Below are 22,500 nucleotides of genomic sequence, written 5' to 3'. Positions count from 1 at the left end.
GTGTGTAGCAGTGTGTAGCAGTGTGTAGTAGTGTGTAGTATTGTGTAGCAGTGTGTAGTTGTGTGTAGTATTGTGTAGCAGTGTGTAGTAGTGTGTAGCAGTGTGTAGTAGTGTGTAGTAGTGTGTAGCAGTGTGTAGCAGTGTGCATTGTGTAGCAGTGTGTAGTATTGTGTAGCAGTGTTTATTGTGTAGCAGTGTGTAGTAGTGTGTATTGTGTAGCAGTGTGTAGCAGTGTGTAGTAGTGTGTGTTGTGTAGCAGTGTGTAGCAGTGTGTAGTAGTGTGTAGCAGTGTGTAGTAGTGTGTAGTAGTGTAGTTTGTGTGTAGCAGTGTGTAGCAGTGTGTAGTAGTGTGTAGTAGTGTGTAGTAGTGTGTATTGTGTAGCAGTGTGTAGTAGTGTGTAGTAGTGTGTAGTAGTGTGTATTGTGTAGCAGTGTGTAGTAGTGTGTATTGTGTAGCAGTGTGTAGTAGTGTGTATTGTGTAGCAGTGTGTAGTAGTGTGTATTGTGTAGCAGTGTGTAGTAGTGTGTAGTAGTGTGTATTGTGTAGCAGTGTGTAGTAGTGTGTATTGTGTAGCAGTGTGTAGTAGTGTGTATTGTGTAGCAGTGTGTAGCAGTGTGTAGTAGTGTGTATTGTGTAGCAGTGTGTAGTAGTGTGTAGTAGTGTGTATTGTGTAGCAGTGTGTAGCAGTGTGTAGTAGTGTGTAGTAGTGTGTAGTAGTGTGTAGTAGTGTGTATTGTGTAGCAGTGTGTATTGTGTAGCAGTGTGTAGCAGTGTGTAGTAGTGTGTAGCAGTGTGTAGTAGTGTGTAGTAGTGTGTAGTAGTGTGTATTGTGTAGCAGTGTGTAGCAGTGTGTAGCAGTGTGTAGTAGTCTGTATTGTGTAGCAGTGTGTAGTAGTGTGTGTCGCTGAGTGATGATCTCTGTTTTTCAAACCAGCTAAAATGTCGACTCGAGAGAAAAACAGCCAATCAGGTGAGTCCTGCTGAGTCGCCAGCTAGCGGGCTAACATGCTAACATGCTAACAGCACTTCCTGTTTCTGCTCTGGGCCAATCACGTTTCTCTCTCTGCTCTTCGTGGTCAGCTTCGCTCAGGTGATGTCACACCTCTGTGGCCCCGCCTCCTCACCTTGTTTACCTCCATATAAGGTCGAACAGGCGTCTCCATGGTAACGCTAACCTGCCAATGAGGCGAGTTAAACATCAGACATGTGACAACAGACTAAGCTCAGGATTGGACGCTGCGTCAGGTTGGTTAACAGGAAATCAATTAGATCCATTAGATTAATTAGATCCATTAGATTAATTAGATTAATCCGACCAATCAGATGTGAAGGTTTGTTTTTATGGAGGTAAACAACTCAGCAGGTGTTCCTGTCTGTTCTGCTTCACCTGCGTCACATGACTGCATGACATCAGCACGTCCTCACCTGTCCCTCACCTTTCACCTGTCCCTCACCTGTCTCACCTGTCCCTCACCTGTCTCACCTGTCCCTCACCTGTCTCACCTGTCCCTCACCTTTCACCTGTCTCTCACCTGATGTGTGTCCCTGGTTCTGAGTCTGCTCCCACAGCTGACTGTGAGGTGTGTGATCAGCTGACTGTGAGGTGTGTGATCAGCTGACTGAGGTGTGATCAGCTGACTGTGAGGTGTGTGATCAGCTGACTGAGGTGTGATCAGCTGACTGTGAGGTGTGTGTGTGATCAGCTGACTGTGAGGTGTGTGATCAGCTGACTGAGGTGTGATCAGCTGACTGTGAGGTGTGTGATCAGCTGACTGTGAGGTGTGTGATCAGCTGACTGTGAGGTGTGTGATCAGCTGACTGAGGTGTGATCAGCTGACTGTGAGGTATTTGTGTGTTTCAGAGGGAAATCACATCAAGATGTTCATGCGCGGCCGACCGATCACGATGTTCATCCCGTCAGACATCGAGAACTACGAGGACGTTCGCTCAGACCTTCCACCCGAGAGGCTGAAGCTGGAATGGGTGTATCCTTCATTCAGCAGGCAGGGGGCGCTGTGCTCTATAACTACATTATATTTATATCAGCCAGGGGGCGCTGTGCTCTATAACTACATTATATTTATATCAGGCAGGGGGCGCTGTGCTCTATAACTACATTATATTTATATCAGGCAGGGGGCGCTGTGCTCTATAACTATACATTATATTTATATCAGGCAGGGGGCGCTGTGCTCTATAACTACATTATATTTATATCAGGCAGGGGGCGCTGTGCTCTATAACTACATTATATTTATATCAGGCAGGGGGCGCTGTGCTCTATAACTACATTATATTTATATCAGGCAGGGGGCGCTGTGCTCTATAACTACATTATATTTATATCAGGCAGGGGGCGCTGTGCTCTATAACTACACATTATATTTATATCAGGCAGGGGGCGCTGTGCTCTATAACTACATTATATTTATATCAGGCAGGGGGCGCTGTGCTCTATAACTACATTATATTTATATCAGGCAGGGGGCGCTGTGCTCTATAACTACATTATATTTATATCAGGCAGGGGGCGCTGTGCTCTATAACTACATTATATTTATATCAGACAGGGGGCGCTGTGCTCTATAACTATACATTATATTTATATCAGGCAGGGGGCGCTGTGCTCTATAACTACATTATATTTATAGCAGGCAGTGGGCGCTGTGCTCTATAACTACATTATATTTATATCAGGCAGGGGGCGCTGTGCTCTATAACTACATTATATTTATATCAGGCAGGGGGCGCTGTGCTCTATAACTACATTATATTTATATCAGGCAGGGGGCGCTGTGCTCTATAACTACATTATATTTATATCAGGCAGGGGGCGCTGTGCTCTATAACTACATTATATTTATATCAGCCAGGGGGCGCTGTGCTCTATAACTACATTATATTTATATCAGGCAGGGGGCGCTGTGCTCTATAACTATACATTATATTTATATCAGGCAGGGGGCGCTGTGCTCTATAACTACACATTATATTTATATCAGGCAGGGGGCGCTGTGCTCTATAACTACATTATATTTATATCAGGCAGGGGGCGCTGTGCTCTATAACTACATTATATTTATATCAGGCAGGGGGCGCTGTGCTCTATAACTACATTATATTTATATCAGGCAGGGGGCGCTGTGCTCTATAACTACATTATATTTATATCAGGCAGGGGGCGCTGTGCTCTATAACTATACATTATATTTATATCAGACAGGGGGCGCTGTGCTCTATAACTATACATTATATTTATATCAGACAGGGGGCGCTGTGCTCTATAACTATACATTATATTTATATCAGGCAGGGGGCGCTGTGCTCTATAACTATACATTATATTTATATCAGACAGGGGGCGCTGTGCTCTATAACTATACATTATATTTATATCAGGCAGGGGGCGCTGTGCTCTATAACTATACATTATATTTATATCAGACAGGGGGCGCTGTGCTCTATAACTACATTATATTTATATCAGGCAGGGGGCGCTGTGCTCTATAACTACATTATATTTATATCAGGCAGGGGGCGCTGTGCTCTATAACTATACATTATATTTATATCAGGCAGGGGGCGCTGTGCTCTATAACTATACATTATATTTATATCAGGCAGGGGGCGCTGTGCTCTATAACTACATTATATTTATATCAGGCAGGGGGCGCTGTGCTCTATAACTACATTATATTTATATCAGGCAGGGGGCGCTGTGCTCTATAACTATACATTATATTTATATCAGACAGGGGGCGCTGTGCTCTATAACTATACATTATATTTATATCAGGCAGGGGGCGCTGTGCTCTATAACTATACATTATATTTATATCAGGCAGGGGGCGCTGTGCTCTATAACTACATTATATTTATATCAGGCAGGGGGCGCTGTGCTCTATAACTATACATTATATTTATATCAGGCAGGGGGCGCTGTGCTCTATAACTACATTATATTTATATCAGGCAGGGGGCGCTGTGCTCTATAACTACATTATATTTATATCAGACAGGGGGCGCTGTGCTCTATAACTACATTATATTTATATCAGACAGGGGGCGCTGTGCTCTATAACTACATTATATTTATATCAGACAGGGGGCGCTGTGCTCTATAACTACATTATATTTATATCAGGCAGGGGGCGCTGTGCTCTATAACTATACATTATATTTATATCAGGCAGGGGGCGCTGTGCTCTATAACTATACATTATATTTATATCAGGCAGGGGGCGCTGTGCTCTATAACTATACATTATATTTATATCAGGCAGGGGGCGCTGTGCTCTATAACTACATTATATTTATATCAGGCAGGGGGCGCTGTGCTCTATAACTACATTATATTTATATCAGGCAGGGGGCGCTGTGCTCTATAACTATACATTATATTTATATCAGGCAGGGGGCGCTGTGCTCTATAACTACATTATATTTATATCAGGCAGGGGGCGCTGTGCTCTATAACTACATTATATTTATATCAGACAGGGGGCGCTGTGCTCTATAACTATACATTATATTTATATCAGGCAGGGGGCGCTGTGCTCTATAACTACATTATATTTATATCAGGCAGGGGGCGCTGTGCTCTATAACTACATTATATTTATAGCAGGCAGGGGGCGCTGTGCTCTATAACTATACATTATATTTATATCAGGCAGGGGGCGCTGTGCTCTATAACTATACATTATATTTATATCAGGCAGGGGGCGCTGTGCTCTATAACTACATTATATTTATATCAGGCAGGGGGCGCTGTGCTCTATAACTATACATTATATTTATATCAGGCAGGGGGCGCTGTGCTCTATAACTACATTATATTTATATCAGGCAGGGGGCGCTGTGCTCTATAACTACATTATATTTATATCAGGCAGGGGGCGCTGTGCTCTATAACTACATTATATTTATATCAGGCAGGGGGCGCTGTGCTCTATAACTATACATTATATTTATATCAGGCAGGGGGCGCTGTGCTCTATAACTATACATTATATTTATATCAGGCAGGGGGCGCTGTGCTCTATAACTACATTATATTTATATCAGGCAGGGGGCGCTGTGCTCTATAACTATACATTATATTTATATCAGGCAGGGGGCGCTGTGCTCTATAACTACATTATATTTATATCAGGCAGGGGGCGCTGTGCTCTATAACTACATTATATTTATATCAGGCAGGGGGCGCTGTGCTCTATAACTACATTATATTTATATCAGGCAGCAGGAGACAGCTGAGGCTCATCAGTAGATTCCTGAGACCTTCAGTTTATCTTCAGCAGTTTTATTTAGCTCATGAGTAGATCACAGTAGATCACAGTAGATCTATGTAGATTAGTAGAGCCTACCCCCATAGTTGGATTGTCAGTATATCCCAGTATATCCCAGTAGATCCCAGTAGATTCCAGTAGGTCTCAGTATATCCCAGTAGATCCCAGTAGATCCCAGTAGATCCCAGTAGATCCCGGTGCTTCCTTGACCCGTGGCAGGTACGGGTACCGTGGCAGAGACTGCAGAGCCAACGTCTACCTGCTCCCCACCGGAGAGATCGTGTACTTCATCGCGTCCGTCGTGGTGCTGTTTAACTACGAGGAGCGCACGCAGAGACATTACCTGGGACACACCGACTGCGTCAAGTGGTGAGACATGCTGCTCTCTGATTGGCTGCGATGTGGAGCCAGGTGAGTGACATCATCAGCTGATAACTGTGTGTCTCTGTCCATCAGTCTGGCCGTCCATCCGGACAAGATCCGCATCGCTACGGGTCAGATCGCTGGAGTGGACAAGGACGGCCGGGTGAGTACTGCAGTTAGTACTACACAGTACTGCAGTTAGTACTACACAGTACTACACACAGTACTGCAGTTAGTACTACACAGTACTGCAGTTAGTACTACACAGTACTGCAGTTAGTACTACACAGTACTACACACAGTACTGCAGTTAGTACTACACAGTACTACACACAGTACTGCAGTTAGTACTACACAGTACTACACACAGTACTGCAGTTAGTACTACACAGTACTACACACAGTACTGCAGTTAGTACTACACAGTACTGCAGTTAGTACTACACAGTACTGCAGTTAGTACTACACAGTACTACACACAGTACTGCAGTTAGTACTACACAGTACTGCAGTTAGTACTACACAGTACTGCAGTTAGTACTACACAGTACTACACACAGTACTGCAGTTAATACTACACAGTACTACACACAGTACTGCAGTTAGTACTACACACAGTACTGCAGTTAGTACTACACAGTACTGCAGTTAGTACTACACAGTACTGCAGTTAGTACTACACACAGTACTGCAGTTAGTACTACACAGTACTGCAGTTAGTACTACACAGTACTACACACAGTACTGCAGTTAGTACTACACAGTACTACACACAGTACTGCAGTTAGTACTACACAGTACTACACACAGTACTGCAGTTAGTACTACACAGTACTACACACAGTACTGCAGTTAGTACTACACAGTACTGCAGTTAGTACTACACAGTACTGCAGTTAGTACTACACAGTACTACACACAGTACTGCAGTTAGTACTACACAGTACTACACACAGTACTGCAGTTAGTACTACACAGTACTACAGTTAGTACTACACAGTACTACAGTTAGTACTACACAGTACTACACACAGTACTGCAGTTAGTACTACACAGTACTACACACAGTACTGCAGTTAGTACTACACAGTACTACAGTTAGTACTACACAGTACTACAGTTAGTACTACACAGTACTACAGTTAGTACTACACAGTACTGCAGTTAGTACTACACAGTACTATAGTTAGTACTACACAGTACTGCAGTTAGTACTACACAGTACTACACACAGTACTGCAGTTAGTACTACACACACAGTACTGCAGTTAGTACTACACAGTACTACACACAAGTACTACACACAGTACTGCAGTTAGTACTACACAGTACTACACACAAGTACTACACACAGTACTACAGTTAGTACTACACACAGTACTACAGTTAGTACTACACACAGTACTACAGTTAGTACTACACAGTACTACAGTTAGTGTTACACAGTACTGCAGTTAGTACTACACAGTACTACACACAGTACTGCAGTTAGTACTACACAGTACTGCAGTTAGTACTACACAGTACTACACACAAGTACTACACACAGTACTGCAGTTAGTACTACACAGTACTACACACAAGTACTACACACAGTACTACAGTTAGTACTACACAGTACTACACACAGTACTGCAGTTAGTACTACACAGTACTACAGTTAGTACTACACAGTACTACACACAAGTACTACACACAGTACTGCAGTTAGTACTACACAGTACTACACACAAGTACTACACACAGTACTACAGTTAGTACTACACAGTACTACACACAAGTACTACACACAGTACTGCAGTTAGTACTACACAGTACTACACACAGTACTACAGTTAGTACTACACACAGTACTACAGTTAGTACTACACAGTACTACACACAGTACTGCAGTTAGTACTACTCAGTACTACACACAGTACTGCAGTTAGTACTACACACAGTACTACAGTTAGTACTACACAGTACTACACACAGTACTGCAGTTAGTACTACTCAGTACTACACATAATACTGCAGTACTACACACAGAGTACTACACACAGTACTGAAGTAGTACACACAGTACTGAAGTAGTACACATTACAGTACTACTGTGATAAACAGCAGTACTGACCCCCCCCCCCCCCCCCCCAGGCGCTGCAGCCTAACGTCCGGGTCTGGGACAGCGTGAGTCTTTCCACTCTGCAGATCATCGGTTTGGGAACGTTCGAGCGAGGCGTCGGCTCGCTGGCCTTCTCTAAAGCTGTGAGTATGGCCCAGGTGCATCATGGGAACTGTAGTCCACCTGTACTCACATCAGGTCATGTGACTGTTACATAGTAGTCATAGTAACTGACATTAACCTGTCTGTCTGTCTCTACCTGTCTGTCTGTCTCTACCTGTCTGTCTCTACCTGTCTGTCTGTCTCTACCTGTCTGTCTGTCTGTCTCTACCTGTCTGTCTCTACCTGTCTGTCTGTCTCTACCTGTCTGTCTCTACCTGTCTGTCTGTCTCTACCTGTCTGTCTGTCTGTCTCTACCTGTCTGTCTGTCTCTACCTGTCTGTCTCTACCTGTCTGTCTGTCTCTACCTGTCTGTCTGTCTCTACCTGTCTGTCTGTCTGTCTGTCTCTACCTGTCTGTCTGTCTCTACCTGTCTGTCTCTACCTGTCTGTCTGTCTGTCTGTCTCTACCTGTCTGTCTGTCTCTACCTGTCTGTCTCTAACTGTCTGTCTGTCTCTACCTGTCTGTCTGTCTGTCTCTACCTGTCTGTCTGTCTCTACCTGTCTATCTGTCTCTACCTGTCTGTCTGTCTGTCTCTACCTGTCTGTCTGTCTGTCTCTACCTGTCTGTCTGTCTCTACCTGTCTGTCTCTACCTGTCTGTCTGTCTCTACCTGTCTGTCTCTACCTGTCTGTCTGTCTCTACCTGTCTGTCTCTACCTGTCTGTTTGTCTCCACCTGTCTGTCTGTCTCTACCTGTCTGTCTCTACCTGTCTATCTGTCTTTACCTGTCTGTCTGTCTCTACCTGTCTGTCTGTCTGTCTGTCTGTCTCTACCTGTCTGTCTGTCTCTACCTGTCTGTCTCTACCTGTCTGTCTGTCTGTCTGTCTGTCTCTACCTGTCTGTCTCTACCTGTCTGTCTCTACCTGTCTATATGTCTCTACCTGTCTGTCTGTCTGTCTCTACCTGTCTGTCTGTCTCTACCTGTCTGTCTGTCTGTCTGTCTGTCTGTCTCTACCTGTCTGTCTGTCTCTACCTGTCTGTCTGTCTCTACCTGTCTGTCTCTACCTGTCTGTCTCTACCTGTCTGTCTGTCTCTACCTGTCTGTCTCTACCTGTCTATCTGTCTCTACCTGTCTGTCTCTCAGGACTCAGGGCAGCACCTCAGTGTGATTGACGACTGTAACGATCACATGTTGACAGTTTGGGATTGGCAGAAGAAATCAAAGATTGCTGAAATCAAGGTGAGCACACACTCGCTCCACTATACTGATCACTACTGATCACTACTGATCAATACTGATCACTACTGATCACTACTGATCAATACTGATCACTACTGATCACTACTGATCACTACTGATCAATACTGATCAATACTGATCACTACTGATCAATACTGATCACTACTGATCAATACTGATCAATACTGATCACTACTGATCAATACTGATCACTACTGATCAATTCTAACTGGTTCTACCTGGTTCTAACTGGTTCCGTGTCTCTGGTGTGTTGCAGACCACTAACGAGGTGGTCCTGGATGTGGAGTTTCATCCCACGGACCCAAACACCATCGTCACCTGTGGAAAGTCCCACATCTTCTTCTGGACCTGGAGCGGAACCTCGCTGGCCCGTAAGCAGGGCATCTTCGGGGTGAGGACACGTTTCTGTTGGACCTCTGTCAGCGTCTCCATGGCAACGCGTCATGGTTGTCAGCGTCTCCATGGCAACGCGTCATGGTTCTCAGCGTCTCCATGGCAACGCGTCATGGTTGTCAGCGTCTCCATGGCAACGCGTCATGGTTGTCAGCGTCTCCATGGCAACGCGTCATGGTTGTCAGCGTCTCCATGGCAACGCGTCATGGTTGTCAGCGTCTCCATGGCAACGCGTCATGGTTGTCAGCGTATCCATGGCAACGCGTCATGGTTGTCAGCGTCTCCATGGCAACGCGTCATGGTTGTCAGCGTCTCCATGGCAACGCGTCATGGTTGTCAGCGTCTCCATGGCAACGCGTCATGGTTGTCAGCGTCTCCATGGCAACGCGTCATGGTTTTAGTTTAACAGCTTGTTTCTGACTGTAGCCGATTAAACGAGAGCTTCCTGCTGTTCATACTATTAATAACTATTAATAACATCTGTTACTATGAACAAGAGGAACGTGGCTCAGTGATAATAAGTGTTGGTGAGATCATGAATCAATAAATCAGTTAAACTAGATTTAAAAGCAGCATCAGGTTTGTTAAAATGTACATTTAGTATTTTTGTTGGTTTTATATCATTATTCCATTACCTTTATTTAATATAAAGTTATAATGTAAGATCATGCCAAACTAGTTGATATGGTGTTTTATTGACTATTTACTGTTTTTAAGCAAGTTGAATTATTTGGTACAAAGTTTTTTTCTTGACTTGTTTCAGAAATACGAGAAGCCGAAGTTCATCCAGTGTCTGGCCTTCCTGAGCACCGGAGACATCCTGACCGGAGACTCTGGAGGAGTCCTGCTGGTCTGGACCAGGAGCTCTGCAGAGACGCCCACTGGGAAGGGCCCCCGAGGTGAGGGGGGGGGGGGCGGTGAATGGATGAATAGAAGAATAGATGAGCTGCACTCAGCATAAAACTGCTGTGACTCAGAGTTTAACAAGAAAAAACACAGAGAGGGGTGTGTGTGTGTGTGTGTGTGTGTGTGTGTATATAATGGTTTAATGTGACTTCCTGTTGGACTGGTTGAACAGAGTTTCTTGATGCCAACATTTAAACGTTTTTCATGTTCAGACAGAAACAAACAGACGATTATTTAAGCAGCAGATTAAAGTCTCTCACACAGTCTGTTCATATGAAGCTTCAGTCAAATCTTCATCTTCACTGTTTTTAGTAGTAAAGTCTTTGTGTTACTATGGTTACAGCACAGCTCAACAGGAAAACACTAAGAGGGAATCTGATGCTAGAAACACTGTAAATGTGTCAGATATCACTGATATGATTAACTCACACTGATGAAGATCAATAGAAGCTGATCAGATACTTTATAATGACTGAGATCCTCCTGTTCATACTGACTGTTACTGACTGCTGCTGTGATCCAGTCCTCCATTTAAACAGACTATTAAAAGGTAAGTTTATTATGAAGGAGATCTTCTAATAGTCAGAATGAACAGGAGGAACATCTCTACTGTTCATATAGACTCCTGACTGCTGCTTTACACACAGATTAGAAGCATTGTGAACTTTTCCTTCAAGTGAATCTTTCAGTAACATGAAGGGAAACAGCTGCAGATTCAGCACTGAAGCTCAGTCTCCAGTCAAGTGATATATAAATGTAAATGTCATTATATGAATAAGATATATGAGAATAAATGAAAAGGAGGAGTGATTACAGACACTTTACTGTTCATATAGACACCTGACTGCAGCTTTATAATGTTTATTATCAGTTAAACATCAGTCAATCAGTGTCTGCCTCCTGGTGGCCGCTGGAGGAACTGCAGCTAAACCTCACAGTTATAGTCGGTCAGTGTCTGCCTCCTGGTGGCCGCTGGAGGAACTGCAGCTAAACCTCACAGTTATAGTCGGTCAGTGTCTGCCTCCTGGTGGCCGCTGGAGGAACTGCAGCTCAACCTCTCAGTTATAGTCAGTCAGTGTCTGCCTCCTGGTGGCTGCTGGAGGAACTGCAGCTAAACCTCACAGTTATAGTCGGTCAGTGTCTGCCTCCTGGTGGCTGCTGGAGGAACTGCAGCTAAACCTCACAGTTATAGTCAGTCAGTGTCTGCCTCCTGGTGGCCGCTGGAGGAACTGCGGCTAAACCTCACAGTTATAGTCAGTCAGTGTCTGCCTCCTGGTGGCTGCTGGAGGAACTGCAGCTAAACCTTTCAGTTATAGTCAGTCAGTGTTTGCCTCCTGGTGGCCGCTGGAGGAACTGCGGCTAAACCTCACAGTTATAGTCGGTCAGTGTCTGCCTCCTGGTGGCTGCTGGAGGAACTGCAGCTCAACCTCTCAGTTATTATTCCCCCTGCTGGAAGACATCAGTATTACAGCTGTTAATTATTCACTCATTAAAATATGAGTTAATTAGTTCCTGCTGTCAGCTGTGTGTGTGTGTGTCTGTGTGTGTTTGTGTTTGTGTGTGTGTGTGTTTATGTGTGTGTGTCTTTGATTTTGATGGAGGAAATCAAACCTGTTACCTGGAGCCTGTGATGTCATTGTGATGTCATTGTGTGTGCAGCGTTTCAGATCGTGCGGCAGGTCAAAGGTCACGAGGGCAGCGTGTTCTGTATGTGTGAGATGCGGAGCGGCACTCTGCTGACCGGAGGAGGGAAGGACCGTCGCATCGTCCTCTGGGACCACGAGCTGCGGGCGGAGCGGGAGATCGAGGTCACACACACGCTGACATCACACGCTGACATCACACGCTTACATCACACATCACATGACTGACAGGTGGCGTTTCCGCAGGTCCCGGATCAGTACGGAACCATCAGAGCCGTGTCGGAGGGGAAGGGGGACGAGTTCCTGGTCGGGACGTCACGAAACTTCATCTTGAGAGGAACCTTCAACGACGGCTTCACTGTGGAGGTCCAGGTGAGGTCACTGTGACATCACCATGACGTCATCATTATGATGTCACCACTTTGGATGTGTCGTGGTGTGTTCAGGGTCTCTGTAACTCTCTGTCTTGTGATGTGTTCAGGGTCTCTGTAAGTCTCTGTTGTGGTGTGTTCAGGGTCTCTGTAACTCTCTGTCTTGTGATGGGTTCAGGGTCTCTGTAACTCTTTGTCGTGGTGTGTTCAGGGTCTCTGTAACTTTTTGTCGTGGTGTGTTCAGGGTCTCTGTAAGTCTCTGTCTTGTGATGGGTTCAGGGTCTCTGTAACTCTTTGTCGTGGTGTGTTCAGGGTCACACAGACGAGCTGTGGGGGCTGGCGTCTCACCCGACCCGGGACATGTTTCTGACGTGTGCTCAGGACCGGTTGGTGTGCGTCTGGAACTCGACCAATCACAGGCTGCAGTGGAGCCGCACGCTGGAGGTGAGGGGGCGGGGTCACACACTGGAGGTGACTGATGGATGATTGACAGCTGATTGATGGATGATTGACAGCTGTCTGATGGATGATTGACAGCTGACTGATGGATGATTGACAGCTGACTGATGGATGATTGACAGCTGATTGATGGATGATTGACAGCTGTCTGATGGATGATTGACAGCTGATGGATGATTGATGGATGATTGACAGCTCTCTCTCTCTCTCAGGAACATGGACACTGTGCCGACTTCCATCCCAGTGGAGCCGTGGTTGCCATAGGAACACACTCAGGAAAGTCAGTACAGCAACATGATGAAGTTTATTATTCATGTGAACATCACAGTTTAACACTGTGATACTAACACAGTACTACTACTACACAGTACTACTACTACACAATACTACTACTACACAGTACTACTACTACACAATACTACTACTACACAGTACTATTACTACACAGTACTACTACTACACAGTACTACTACTACACAGTACTACTACTACACAATACTACTACTACACAGTACTATTACTACTAAGTACTACTACTACACAGTACTACTACTACACAGTACTATTACTACACAGTACTATTACTACACAGTACTACTACTACACAGTACTACTACTACACAGTACTATTACTACACAGTACTACTACTACACAGTACTATTACTACACAGTACTACTACTACACAGTACTACTACTACACAGTACTACTACTACACAGTACTATTACTACACAGTACTACTACTACACAGTACTATTACTACACAGTACTATAACTACACAGTACTACTACTGCACAGTACTACTACTACACAGTACTACTACTACACAGTACTATTACTACACAGTACTACTACTACACAGTACTATTACTACACAGTACTATAACTACACAGTACTACTACTGCACAGTACTACTACTACACAGTACTACTACTACACAGTACTATTACTACACAGTACTATTACTACTACACAGTACTACTACTACACAGTACTACTACTACACAGTACTATTACTACACAGTACTATTACTACTACACAGTACTACTACTACACAGTACTACTACTACACAGTACTATTACTACTACACAGTACTACTACTACACAGTACTACTACTACACAGTACTATTACTACACAGTACTACTACTACACAGTACTACTACTGCACAGTACTACTACTGCACAGTACTATTACTACACAGTACTACTACTACTACATAGTACTATTACTACACAGTACTACTACTACACAGTACTACTACTACACAGTACTACTACTACACAGTACTACTACTACATAGTACTATTACTACACAGTACTACTACTACACAGTACTATTACTACACAGTACTACTACTACACAGTACTATTACTACACAGTACTACTACTACACAGTACTACTACTACACAGTACTATTACTACACAGTACTACTACTACACAGTACTATTACTACACAGTACTACTACTACACAGTACTACTACTACACAGTACTATTACTACACAGTACTACTACTACACAGTACTACTACTACTACACAGTACTACTACTACACAGTACTACTACTACACAGTACTACTACTACACATGGTGGTTTTTAATAATTAGTCAGTAAACTCTGCATTGTCTGAAAATGTGAACGTTTATTTACAGTTAAAACATTTCACTGTGTTTCAGCTTCTGTCAAACTAAGGGAGCTGTAGGGGCTTCCTGTCTGAGCTTTCAAAATAAAAGCTTTGTTATTGTGTCATGATGTGGTCCAACCTGATCCTGTTCCAGGTGGTACGTTCTGGATGCTGACAGCACCGACCTGGTGGCGATCCACACCGACGGCAACGAGCAGCTGTCTGTCATGCGCTACTCTGAAGGTGAACTACATATCCCATAATGCTCCTCTCCTCAGCTACATATCCCATAATGCTCCTCTCCTCAGCTACATATCCCATAATGCTCCTCTCCTCAACTACATGTCCCATAATGCTCCTCTCCTCAGCTACATATCCCATAATGCTCCTCTCCTCAACTACATGTCCCATAATGCTCCTCTCCTCAGCTACATATCCCATAATGCTCTTCTCCTCAACTACATATCCCATAATGCTCTTCTCCTCAACTACATGTCCCATAATGCTCCTCTCCTCAGCTACATATCCCATAATGCTCTTCTCCTCAACTACATATCCCATAATGCTGTTCTCCTCAACTACATATCCCATAATGCTCCTCTCCTCAACTACATATCCCATAATGCTCCTCTCTTGCAGATGGCTCCCTGCTGGCTGTGGGGTCACATGATAACTTCATCTACCTGTACACAGTGTCAGAGCGAGGACGCAAATACAGCCGCTACGGGAAATGCACAGTACGTAAACATCTGGATCCTACAGGCTCACAGCTGGATGGATGGATGATAGATGATGGATGGATGATGGATGGATGATAATGGATGATGGATGGATGGATGGATGATGGATGAATAGATGATGGATGGATGAATAGATGGATGATGGATGGATGAATAGATGATGGATAGATGATGGATGAATAGATGGTGGATGGATGATGGATTGATGGATGGATGATGGATTGATGGATGGATGATGGATGGATGATGATGGATGGATGGATGATATATGGATGGACGATGGATGAATAGATGATGGATGGATGAATAGATGATGGATGAATAGATGATGGATGGATGATTGATGGATGGATGGATGATGATGGATGGATGAATAGATGATGGATGGATGATGGATGGATAATGGATGGATAGATGGATGATGGATGGAGGGATGATGATGGATGGATGAATAGATGGATGATGGATGGATGATGATGGATGGATGAATAGATGGATGATGGATGGATGAATAGATGGATGATGGATGGATGGATGAATAGATGGATGATGGATGGATGAATAGATGATGGATGAATAGATGATGGATGGATGAATAGAGGATGGATGATGGATGGATGATGGATGGATGATGGATGGATGAATAGATGATGGATGGATGATGGATGGATGAATAGAGGATGGATGATGGATGGATGATGGATGGATGAATAGATGATGGATGGATGAATAGATGGATGATGGATGGATGGATGAATAGATGATGGATGGATGAATAGATGATGGATGATGGATGGATGAATAGATGATGGATGGATGAATAGATGATGGATGGATGATGGATGAATAGATGATGGATGGATGAATAGATGGATGATGGATGGATGATGGATGGATGAATAGATGATGGATGAATTGATGGATGGATGAATAGATGATGGATGGATGAATAGATGATGGATGAATGAAGGATGGATGAATAGATGATGGATGGATGAATAGATGATGGATGATGGATGGATGAATAGATGATGGATGGATGAATAGATGGATGATGGATGGATGAATAGATGATGGTTGAATTGATGGATGGATGATGGATGGATGAATAGATGATGGATGGATGAATAGATGATGGACGAATGAAGGATGGATGAATAGATGATGGATGGATGAATAGATGGATGGATGATGGATGGATGAATAGATGATGGATGGATGATGGATGGATGGATGATGGATGGATGAATAGATGATGGATGGATGATGGATGGATGAATAGATGGATGGATGAATAGATGATGGATGGATGAATAGATGATGGATGGATGAATAGATGATGGATGGATGAATAGATGATGGATGGATGAATAGATGATGGATGGATGATGATGGATGGATGAATAGATGATTGATGGATGAATAGATGATGGATGGATGAATAGATGATGGATGGATGATGGATGGATGGATGAATAGATGATGGATGGATGAATAGATGGCAGACAGATGAACTGATGATCCAGATGTGTTTACAGGGACATTCCAGCTACATCACACATCTGGACTGGTCACCTGACAACAACTTCATCATGTCCAACTCTGGAGACTACGAGATCCTCTACTGTGAGTACTTAATGTAGTACTCTACTGTAGTACTGTAGTACTCTACTGTAGTACTCTACTGTAGTACTCTACTGTAGTACTGTAGTACTCTACTGTAGTACTGTAGTACTCTACTGTAGTACTGTAGTACTTTACTGTAGTACTCTACTGTAGTACTGTAGTACTCTACTGTAGTACTGTAGTACTCTACTGTAGTACTGTAGTACTCTACAGTAGTACTTAATGCAGTAGTAGTACTGTGCAATAACAGTACTGTGTAGTAGTAGTACTGTGCAGTAGTAGTACTGTGCAGTAGTAGTACTGTGTAGTAGTAGTACTGTGCAGTAGTAGTACTGTGTAGTAGTAGTACTGTGCAGTAGTAGTACTGTGTAGTAGTAGTACTGTGCAGTAGTAGTACTGTGTAGTAGTAGTACTGTGCAGTAGTAGTACTGTGTAATAGTAGTACTGTGCAGTAGTAGTACTGTGCAGTAGTAGTACTGTGTAGTAGTAGTACTGTGTAGTAATAATACTGTGTAGTAGTAGTACTGTGTAGTAATAATACTGTGTAGTAGTAGTACTGTGTAGTAATAATACTGTGTAGTAGTAGTACTGTGTAGTAATAATACTGTGTAGTAGTAGTACTGTGTAGTAATAATACTGTGTAGTAGTAGTACTGTGTAGTAGTAGTACTGTGCAGTAGTAGTACTGTGTAGTAGTAGTACTGTGCAGTAGTAGTACTGTGTAGTAGTAGTACTGTGTAGTAATAATACTGTGTAGTAGTAGTACTGTGTAGTAGTAGTACTGTGTAGTAATAATACTGTGTAGTAGTAGTACTGTGTAGTAATAATACTGTGTTTTTAGGGGACGTTCCAAACGGATGTAAACTGATCAGAAATCGTTCGGAGTGTAAAGACATCGACTGGGCGACTTACACCTGCGTGCTGGGATACCACGTGTTCGGTTAGTACACCTGTGTGTGTGTGTGTGTTTCTGTGTGTGTGTGTGTGTGTGTGTTTCTGTGTGTGTGTGTGTTTCTGTGTGTGTGTGTGTAGTTTAACATGTAAATTAACATTTACTTTTATGAATTTGAAGATAAATAATCTTGAAAATGAAGCTAATAAAAGACTCAAAGTTTACATGTCCAAACGTATGTGGACACCCCATGAACCTGTTTCTGTGTGTGTGTGTGTGTGTGTGTGTGTGTGTGTGTGTGTGTCTGTGTCTGTGTTGCAGGTGTGTGGCCGGAGGGATCAGACGGCACTGACATCAACGCTCTGATCAGATCTCACAACAGGAAGGTGATCGCGCTCGCTGACGACTTCTGCAAAGTTCACTTGTTCGCCTATCCGTGCTCCAGAGCCAAGGTGAGTTATTAACGTTAGCTTAACACAGTTACTAACGTTAGCTTAACACAGTTACTAATGTTAACTTTACACAGTTACTAACGTTAACTTTACAGTTACTAACGTTAACACAGTTACTAACGTTAGCTTTACCGAGTTACTAACGTTAACACAGTTACTAACGTTAACTTTACCGAGTTACTAACGTTAAGTTAGCACAGTTACTAACATTAACTTTACACAGTTACTAACGTTAACACAGTTACTAATGTTAACTTTACACAGTTACTAACGTTAACTTTACCGAGTTACTAACATTAACTTTACACAGTTACTAACGTTAACTTTACACAGTTACTAACGTTAACACAGTTACTAATGTTAACTTTACACAGTTACTAACGTTAACTTTACACAGTTACTAACGTTAACTTTACCGAGTTACTAACATTAACTTTACAGTTACTAACGTTAACTTTACACAGTTACTAACGTTAACTTTACACAGTTACTAACGTTAAGTTAGCACAGTTATTAACGTTAACTTTACACAGTTACTAACATTAACTTTACAGTTACTAACGTTAACTTTACACAGTTACTAACGTTAACTTTACACAGTTACTAACGTTAAGTTAGCACAGTTACTAACGTTAGCTTAACACAGTTACTAACGTTAGCTTAACACAGTTACTAATGTTAACTTTACACAGTTACTAACGTTAGCTTAACACAGTTACTAATGTTAACTTTACACAGTTACTAACGTTAACTTTACAGTTACTAACGTTAACTTTACACAGTTACTAACGTTAACTTTACAGTTACTAACGTTAACTTTACAGTTACTAACGTTAAGTTAGCACAGTTACTAACATTAACTTTACACAGTTACTAACGTTAACACAGTTACTAATGTTAACTTTACACAGTTACTAACGTTAACTTTACCGAGTTACTAACATTAACTTTACACAGTTACTAACGTTAACACAGTTACTAACGTTAACTTTACACAGTTACTAACATTAACTTTACACAGTTACTAACGTTAACACAGTTACTAATGTTAACTTTACACAGTTACTAACGTTAACTTTACACAGTTACTAACGTTAAGTTAGCACAGTTACTAACGTTAGCTTAACACAGTTACTAACGTTAGCTTAACACAGTTACTAATGTTAACTTTACACAGTTACTAACGTTAACTTTACAGTTACTAACGTTAACTTTACACAGTTACTAACGTTAACTTTACAGTTACTAACGTTAACTTTACAGTTACTAACGTTAACTTTACAGTTACTAACGTTAACTTTACACAGTTACTAACGTTAACTTTACCGAGTTACTAACGTTAAGTTAGCACAGTGACTAACGTTAACTTTACAGTTACTAACGTTAAGTTTACACAGTGACTAACGTTAACTTTACAGTTACTAACGTTAACTTTACACAGTTACTAACGTTAACTTTACAGTTACTAACGTTAACTTTACACAGTTACTAACGTTAACTTTACACAGTGACTAACGTTAACTTTACAGTTACTAACGTTAAGTTAGCACAGTTACTAACGTTAACTTTACACAGTTACTAACGTTAACTTTACAGTTACTAACGTTAACTTTACCGAGTTACTAACATTAACTTTACAGTTACTAACGTTAACTTTACAGTTACTAACGTTCATTTTACAGTTACTAACGTTAACTTTACCGAGTTACTAACATTAACTTTACAGTTACTAACGTTAACTTTACAGTTACTAACGTTCATTTTACAGTTACTAACGTTAACTTTACAGTTACTAACGTTAACTTTACACAGTTACTAACGTTAACTTTACAGTTACTAACGTTAACTTTACAGTTACTAACGTTCATTTTACAGTTACTAACGTTAACTTTACAGTTACTAACGTTCATTTTACAGTTACTAACGTTAACTTTACAGTTATCATTAAACATTGATCATGTCAATAATCAATAATCACTACGTGTGTCTCCAGGCTCCCAGCCATAAGTACAGCGCCCACAGCAGTCATGTGACCAACGTCAGCTTCCTGTTTAACGACAGTCACCTGGTCTCGACGGGCGGGAAGGACACGAGCATCATGCAATGGCGTCTGGTGGAGAAGTCGTCTCTGTCTCTGGCTGACGGCCTCCTCTCTAACTCCGCCCCCCGCAGGGTGGACCCTGTCTTCACTCCGCCCCCTCCCGCAACAACAGCCACACCCACCGAGGAACCCGCCCCTCCCCCAACAGCCAATGGGACCCAAGAATGTTCCCCAGAAACCCCGCCCCCCACAGAGTTAGACCCACCCCCCTCAGAGCTAACCCCACCTCGTTCAGAGTCCACTCCGCCCCCCTCCGACAGCACAGTGAGTCTGAAGGACAGCCTGGACCCGAGTGACGACACAGCCACGCCCAGCGATGAGGGGCTGCCCCCCCTAACCCCCCCCTCATAGAGGCCATTGCTCAGTGTGTGTGTGTGTGTGTGTGTGTGTGTTAGTCTATCTTTGTGAGGACCAGGTTTAGATCTTCAGTATGAGGAACAGTTTGAGTTTTAGACTTAAGGTGTGAGGACGTTTGCATTGTGAGGACGTCTGTGCATTGTGAGGACGTCTGTGCATTGTGAGGACGTTTGCATTGTGAGGACGTTTGCGCATTGTGAGGACGTTTGCATTGTGAGGACGTTTGCATTGTGAGGACGTTTGCGCATTGTGAGGACGTCTGTGCATTGTGAGGACGTTTGCATTGTGAGGACGTTTGCATTGTGAGGACGTTTGCATTGTGAGGACGTTTCCGCATTGTGAGGATGTCTGTGCATATTTGAGGACGTTTGCATTGTGAGGACGTCTGTGCATTGTGAGGACGTTTTGTCGGTCCTCACTTTGGCTGTTTGAGGGTTCAGGTTTGGTTTTGAGGTCAGAGGTTGAGTTTGGTATCGGGGGCGAAGGTCCTCACAAGGATAGAAGTACAAACACAGGAGTGTGTGTGTGGTTGTGGCTGGGGGGGGGTGAACCTGCAGCCACAGCCACATCTTTTCTCAACAATCAGCTGTTAGAATAAAGGGGATGTCACAGTTTTAAACACCTGGAGAGTTAAACGCTGATTTACCTGCGCAGAGACTGGAGGAGGAAACGTTACCTGTCACACCTAAAATCTCTGTCGTTGGTTTCAAAACGTCGCCATGGTGTCCAGATGTTTAGTAGCTGAGCAGAGGACAGGTAGGGACACCTGAGCCAGGTGTGGCAGGTCCTCAGGTTCCCTCCTCCAATGAGAGCAGAGCAGTTAACAGGAAGTGTCAGAGAGAACCTGCAAGTCTTAAATGTTTTAAATTAGGTTAAAAAAATCTAATCAAAGTTTTATTGCTGTGTTATTGATTATTGATTATTGTTTTTTAACAATCAAAGGAAACGTTTGAAATGCTGCGAAGAGTCTGAACAAATTAAAGCAGGTGAAAGACTCCTTCATTCCACCCAGTTTGCCATGCTTTTATTTTGTTAAGCTCAGACAACTCAAGACTTCCTGGCGGTGTTTCATAATAAAAGCCATTTGGAAAGAGATGGTATGGTGGAAGGCTTTTAATGCTAAACTTGCAGGAAGGATGTACTACAGAAAACGAACGAGAGAGAACAGAAATAAAAAGTGAAAGAGGAAAGGAAGGAAACAGTAATGTCCGACAGCTGCAGGTTTCTCAGCAGCAGCAGCAGGTGTGTCGGCTGCAGCAGCAGCAAGTGTGTCGGCTGCAGCAGCAGCAGGTGTGTCGGCTGCAGCAGCAGGTGTGTCGGCAGCAGCAGCAGCAGGTGTGTCGGCTGCAGCAGCAGCAGGTGTGTCGGCTGCAGCAGCAGCAGGTGTGTCGGCTGCAGCAGCAGCAGGTGTGTCGGCTGCAGCAGCAGCAGGTGTGTCGGCTGCAGCAGCAGCAGATACATAGGCTGCAGGTTTCTCTGCAGCAGCTTCAGGTCTGTCTGTATATACTGCGGATATCTGTGTGTATATTTCTGGTCACCACCAGGGGGCGGCGGCTCCTACTCTGTAAAACATTCAGATTAAAAAATAATTTTCAACAGTTAGCCAATCAGGTGAGATGATTCAATCTGCCCTCATCTGATTGGCTGATTTTTAGGACTCAGTGAATGAATGCTGAAGATGTTTTTGTGTCTTCGTCTCTTCTGGACCATTTCTGTTCAAAACGTTTCTGAATGTCAGGATGATGTCATTCTTTTAGGGGGGGGGGGGGGGGGGTCTTGTTCTTGCCTTTTTAATAGTCATCTGTC

At 43.1% G+C, this 22,500-nt stretch overlaps 1 protein-coding gene across 7 annotated transcripts in view; it reads left to right on the top strand.

Annotated features, from left to right (window-relative positions):
* Window positions 1–22,500, top strand: part of LOC133991827 (echinoderm microtubule-associated protein-like 4) — a 35,127-nt gene that overhangs the window by 11,835 nt on the left and 792 nt on the right. For 3 of the 7 annotated variants that reach the window (XM_062430399.1, XM_062430400.1, XM_062430401.1), the window contains 18 exons: window positions 936–971; window positions 1,863–1,986; window positions 5,512–5,661; window positions 5,749–5,818; window positions 7,792–7,902; window positions 9,004–9,099; window positions 9,377–9,511; window positions 10,277–10,412; window positions 12,079–12,227; window positions 12,309–12,434; window positions 12,746–12,877; window positions 13,105–13,172; window positions 14,682–14,770; window positions 15,167–15,264; window positions 16,806–16,893; window positions 17,734–17,832; window positions 18,106–18,236; window positions 20,230–22,500. The exon at window positions 20,230–22,500 is cut by the window's right edge and continues 792 nt beyond it. In XM_062430399.1, the coding sequence (XP_062286383.1) occupies window positions 936–971; window positions 1,863–1,986; window positions 5,512–5,661; window positions 5,749–5,818; window positions 7,792–7,902; window positions 9,004–9,099; window positions 9,377–9,511; window positions 10,277–10,412; window positions 12,079–12,227; window positions 12,309–12,434; window positions 12,746–12,877; window positions 13,105–13,172; window positions 14,682–14,770; window positions 15,167–15,264; window positions 16,806–16,893; window positions 17,734–17,832; window positions 18,106–18,236; window positions 20,230–20,688 (2,297 nt within the window). In that variant the 3' untranslated portion in view covers window positions 20,689–22,500. The remainder of the gene's footprint in view (window positions 1–935; window positions 972–1,862; window positions 1,987–5,511; window positions 5,662–5,748; window positions 5,819–7,791; window positions 7,903–9,003; window positions 9,100–9,376; window positions 9,512–10,276; window positions 10,413–12,078; window positions 12,228–12,308; window positions 12,435–12,745; window positions 12,878–13,104; window positions 13,173–14,681; window positions 14,771–15,166; window positions 15,265–16,805; window positions 16,894–17,733; window positions 17,833–18,105; window positions 18,237–20,229) is intronic. The other 4 variants (XR_009927021.1, XR_009927020.1, XR_009927019.1 and 1 more) reach the window with 4 other exon arrangements.

Source organism: Scomber scombrus, chromosome 12, assembly GCF_963691925.1.
Source record: "Scomber scombrus chromosome 12, fScoSco1.1, whole genome shotgun sequence".
NCBI lineage: Eukaryota > Metazoa > Chordata > Actinopteri > Scombriformes > Scombridae > Scomber > Scomber scombrus.
The sequence above is the reverse complement of the archived record's forward strand: the minus strand, read 5'-3'. Positions and strand labels throughout refer to the sequence as shown.